The sequence below is a fragment of the Monopterus albus genome, unplaced genomic scaffold, assembly GCF_001952655.1.
Source record: "Monopterus albus unplaced genomic scaffold, M_albus_1.0 scaffold51.1, whole genome shotgun sequence".
Taxonomy (NCBI): Eukaryota; Metazoa; Chordata; class Actinopteri; order Synbranchiformes; family Synbranchidae; genus Monopterus; species Monopterus albus.
In genome coordinates this window covers 7,181,550-7,186,930 of record NW_018127931.1, presented here as the reverse complement: position 1 = coordinate 7,186,930, position 5,381 = coordinate 7,181,550, and the positions used below count along the sequence as shown (strand labels likewise).

At 42.4% G+C, this 5,381-nt stretch overlaps 1 protein-coding gene across 1 annotated transcript in view; it reads right to left on the bottom strand.

Annotated features, from left to right (window-relative positions):
* LOC109960954 (DENN domain-containing protein 5B-like) overlaps positions 1-5,381 on the bottom strand; it is a 65,249-nt gene that overhangs the window by 20,683 nt on the left and 39,185 nt on the right. Inside the window, 5 exon segments of the mRNA XM_020601455.1 lie at positions 134-224; positions 435-585; positions 2,334-2,565; positions 3,472-4,050; positions 5,258-5,381. The exon segment at positions 5,258-5,381 is cut by the window's right edge and continues 29 nt beyond it. Of these exon segments, the coding sequence (XP_020457111.1) occupies positions 134-224; positions 435-585; positions 2,334-2,565; positions 3,472-4,050; positions 5,258-5,381 (1,177 nt within the window).

Sequence of the window (5,381 nt, the reverse complement as noted above, 5' to 3'; positions counted from 1 at the left end):
AGGAATTCAGTAATAGAACAAAAACAAACATATGACACCATGACATGCAGAAAAATATAAAGTTTTAGAACAGCAGGCAGGACAGGACATTCATAGGGCAGGTTATGGGTGAGCTGTGAGGGTGGTCTTCTACCTCTTTTAGGTTGTTATCAAGGTTCAGATGCTCTGTTTGTTGTCTGTGGCGATCTTTCATTCTCTGCATTGTTGCCATTCTGTGAGACCACCTGCAAACCAAAATAGGCATTACAAACTTCTTTTAAATCTTTTTGGTCACTCATTTGCAGACAGCTATTTCACTCTGTTCACTTCCATGTTTCTAATTTTAGATAGTTTTTGTTTTAAGTTGCCTGCTGTTGCTGGAAACAAGGTTGATCAGAACTGATGCTGTTGGGTCTCATGCTTTCAGTTCAGTGATAAAAGGAAGGTTGACTCACTTGTTATTGGTCGGCCCTGTGTTGAGCACATCAGCCTGCAGTTTAGGGAAGAATCCCTGCAGGTATTTACCCTGACCGATCTTCATATCCAGCAGGTGTGGGTGGATGGCTGTGTGGTCGATCTTCATTAAACGCTGCTCAACAGCCTGAGCTGTAGAGAAGACAGAATATGTTGACTGCAAAGTTCTACAGTAATATTGAGCCCATTCAAACAACACTGCCAGTCAAAAACAAACTGGATTATAGCCATAATCAGAATAAGCATAAATCACCTTAAAGTCACATTCATGAAGGGACTATTAAATGAAAATGTGTTGGGGTCTTCACAACATTTAGTGACTCATATGGAAGCTCAGCTCCTTGATGATACATACTATAATATCTAAAACAACACATACAACACATCACTGCAGTGATAAGATAGGTGAAATTATGAGGGACTATGCAATAATCTACTGTGGTGCAATATTTCAGCTCCTGGGGGTGAAATGCATTGTAAATAGGCTCATGTGTAATATCTTGTTCCTGATCTCTCACAAATACTGTACATTGCCCTCCTTGAGGTATTTTTGAGTAGTTGCTCAGAGATCCTTATGGCTGAAACACAGGTTTCTTTCCCCCTTTGTGGGATTAATTGTGTGAGTAATATTTGATTGTTCTTGATTTCCTGGTTATTTAGTCTCTACTGCTGTTCCTGATTCTCTCCAGTGCTGCTTTGCTCTGTTTTTAGGTGCCTTTGATTTGCTTATTTGTGCTGTGTAAAATGTAACGACTGGTGACACTACTTTTATAATCCTTGTGCGTATCGGTCCTAATGCTTTGTTGCCTTTATGTAACCTTTTATTTTAAGACTAAGTGTTCTTTGCTACTATGTACTTACGTACACATGTGCCGCGTGGAGTGGCAGCAAGTTACAGCAGCTCTGCTCTACTCTGCTCTACTCTGCTCTACTCTGCTCTACTCTAAAACTGCACATATTAGAGCTGAGCTGTTTAAGGCATATGGTTGGAGTTATTTCTTTCAATTAAAAAACCAACAAAATGACCCATGCAATCATTTAAAATGCACAGAAAGCAAAAAACACAGGATCAATTGAATTTATTTATTTGGTTTGTGTGTGTATTTTTTAAAACTGAATTCATAATATTTATTTGTTAAGGGGGGTGTAATTGCAAAAATTATGAAGTTTAAACAAAGTGGTGTCCAACCAAAATCATTTGTCAGAAGTGGGATTCGAACCCATGTCTTTAGGGGAGACTGCAACCTGAACACAGTGCCTTCGACTGCTTGGTCATTCTGACTAGTGTCAGGGTGTTGTCAGGGTGAGGTAAGGGTTAAGTTAAGTATTAGGATCAGGGTTAGGGTTAGGCAAGTAGTGGATATGGTTATGGTTAGGATAAGTCTATAGGAAATGAATGTAAGTCAATGTAAAGTCCCCACAAGAAATAAAAACACAGCATGTGTGTGTGTGTGTGTGTGTGTGTGTGTGTGTGTGTGTGTAGGTGAGAGAGTGGAGTGTTTGCTGTGCTGGGATGCTGAGAAATGAGGTTGGAGCTTTTGTGTTCACTGGGGGGATCTAAGCTGACTCCAGAAAATGAATGCGAGATGAGGGAAAGGAGAAATGGAGGACGAGACAGAAAGCTAGATGCAAAGTGTTTGTGTGTTTTCAGATTGCAAAGCAAAGTGCAGTCCTGATTGACCGCAGCTAATGACTGGTATGCTTTGAAGAACAGCATGCTGATCAGTGAGCTCCTTTCCTGCTGCCAATTATAGCCACTAACTTACTGGTTCTCGCTCCCTGTAGATAAACCTCTCCAACCTCTTTGTTCCAAGTTGAATCATGTTTCAGCTGAAATAAACCACATTATTAGCATTCACACTTCTCCCTGCTGAGCTTACCAGACTCTGCGAGGATGGAGCACCTCTGGTAGTTGGACGATCTAAGACTGGGAGCACGGACATTGTAGAGGCGGGCCTTGTCAATGCGAGCGTCAAAGACATGAAGCAGCGGCTCCTTCTCTTCCCACTGGGACATAATCTTGTTATCAATGAAGGTGGCGAACATCTGCGTCTCAATGAAGTGGGAGAGGAAGGGTAAGTAGGGCTCCGGCTGGTCTGACAGGAACGATGCCTGGAGCAGGGATGAACACAAACAGAGAGATACACAGATACACATAATATCAGTGGTCAAATATTGGCCAGAAGTGTGGGCAAAGAGCTGGTCCCAAATAGAGGCAACTTACAAAAAATGGCCTAATCCTTATACACTAATGGGGATGGCTTGTTTGCTATGCCATGTTTGCTGTGTTCTTCAGTGCACCCAAAAGTTTCTGCAGATGTTTCAGTTGTATTTTCCACTGCAAAAACTTAACAGTGAAGCAGATATAGGACATTTGCAGTGTGTATTGACAGCACAATACATACACAATCTAAAATATGGCAAAGGGGAAACATTTAGTTGGCCCTCCATTTATTTTGTGTCCACACTATTCTCTCGCTCAGACTCTGAGCTTTTAGACTCCTTGGTGGAAAAATCTAAAACAGCAATGCATCATGTTTTTGATTTTGGGGAAAAACTTACAGTATCAGGGAAGTTAGGAAGTAAATTATCTGTTGGCTCGCTGGTGATCAATCATTTCATATGTCAATACAGCTGCTCACAGAGAAACATATTTTTTATTAGTTAGATTTTTTTCATCAGATCTCTGCAATCATTAAAAATAAATTGCCCAAGAAAAACTGTTTGCCTAGTTAACAGGAGGCAGATTTAGGAGCTGCAATCATATTGCCTTCTTATACACAAAACAGAGACAGAAAAATATATAACTGAGACCAGTTAAATTTATATCTGGCACAGCATAAGTCATCACAGAGAGCAGAAGGGGACTGGTTTAACCAGAGATGGGGCTGGGCTGGACTCCCACTGCTGAGGCTGGGATACACAGTTAGTTTGCTTGCCAGTTTAGTGTGAACGGAGACCTTTAGAAAAAAGACCTTAGAACACTTGTGTGGGTGTATGTTGTTTCAATTTCATCACCTTGTCAAAGTTGTGCATCTGCTCCCTGTTGGTGAGCCAGGACTCCAGGTCTGGGGCACTCTGGATGACAAAGGATTCATAGTCAGCAAACATGGTGGTGAACCGGCTTGCGAACACTTCTCTCAGCTGGACATTCAGCTTGGCATGCCTGAGTTCCTCCTCTTCAGCTGCTGACCAGACTCCTTGCCTCTCAGTCTCCTGAGCTTTGACTTTGGCCCTCAGGGCGTCCACGTGGGCTACTCTCACGCCGGTGCGTTTGGTCAGTGCCTGCAGTCTCTCCAGGGTGGTGTTTCCCTGCAGCAGCTCCAGCACAGTGAGCTCCTCCCCTGCCAGGTTGCCATTATGCCCATCGTCCTCCAGCTGCCGGAGGGTAACGGTTTTACACTCCCTACTTGGTGTGAAGGGGGTGCTGCTAGGACTACAAGGAGTCCATGGGGGAGCGGCTGTGTTTGCAGAAATGCCAAAGCTCTGAAGTACTTCGCTGAGTTCCTGGATGAACTCTGTTTTGTTGGGCAACTGGGGGAAGTCCTCTGGAAGCTCGGTGTAGTGGTTGTCTATGTCCACAAAACACAAGTTGGCCTGGGACAGAGACAAATTTTAACATTACAAAAAATCTCTACACCACAGGCAAAAGATAAAGTCCTTTAGGTGTGGCTGACAGAAAAAAAAAACATAAGAGCAAGTTGCATCCAGCCCAGTGTTATTACAGTAGGAGGCATACTGAGGACAGATTAGTTTTAGAAGGTATGATGAGTGCAGGGAGAGCATGGAAAATGTAGGTCAGTGTGTGACTGATAAAAGCACATTGTCAGATATCAATCTAAATCTGACATAATAGAATTAGCATCACACCCTCCTATGGGATTAAAACCAAACCTCTGAGCTCAGTACTAGAGCTATAAGCTACACAAAAGCACGCAAAAGCATGAACATGCCAGAAAGCGCAGACATAGTGAAAATTCTAATTCAAAACAGTAGTGAGGACATCCCCCAGTGTGTGGTGTGTTCATGTGCTGGTGAGAGGCACTGACATCTGACTGTCAGCTGCTCAACACAACTATTCCCTTTCTTTTAAGCTGTGTTTTTTCCCCACAAGCTCCTGAGAAACATTTTCCACTCTTTAGCTGCTAAATGTTGGACTTTCCCATTTATGTCTGCAAAAAAGAAAACAATTTGGTACCTAACCTTATGTCAAACCTTTCCTTTGTCACAACATGGATCTGCACTGGCACAGCCATGACAGACGTAGTAGCATTGCTTTCTGTAAAACGTAAGAAAATGTCACTTCTGACATTTTATGCAGCTGATTTCCAAGAGCGGGACCTAAAGCTCGGTAGTGTGAAGTTCTTCTTTTTACTCCTGGGTGACATTATAGTGAATGAAACCTGTCCACAAACGGAGTGGATCCACTAGCCTAATACTGATATTTGGGTTAGTGCTAAGAGGCTAAATCTATTAGCATGGGAAAGGAAGTGATGTTGGGGCTACAAATTATAAAATTATTCTAGTCCAGAACAGGGTTTAGTAAGTTCTGGGTTAAAGGTAGGGCTATCCTGTGGTTGAAGTGTAAATGAAGTAAAGGCACTGTGAGACATGAAGTACCAGCAGTATTGATACAGGGATAGGTTAAAAATGAACATTTCTAAATGAAAATCAAATTCTACTGCTATCCAAACAAAAATAAAATAAATCAATCTGTTCAATAAAATATTATTTTTATTGTGGTAAAATTTGCTTTGAAATTCTCCTCTTACAACTATTTCGAACACCCGGGTTTGTGGCATACCTCCTGGGGAAGCTCTAGTTTGGAGCGATCTGTGCCCTCCTTTGACTGCAGGCCCATTAGGTAAGGAACTGGGGCATCCAGGAAGTGGAGGAGGGAGGCTGGCAAGATAGGAACATAGACATGC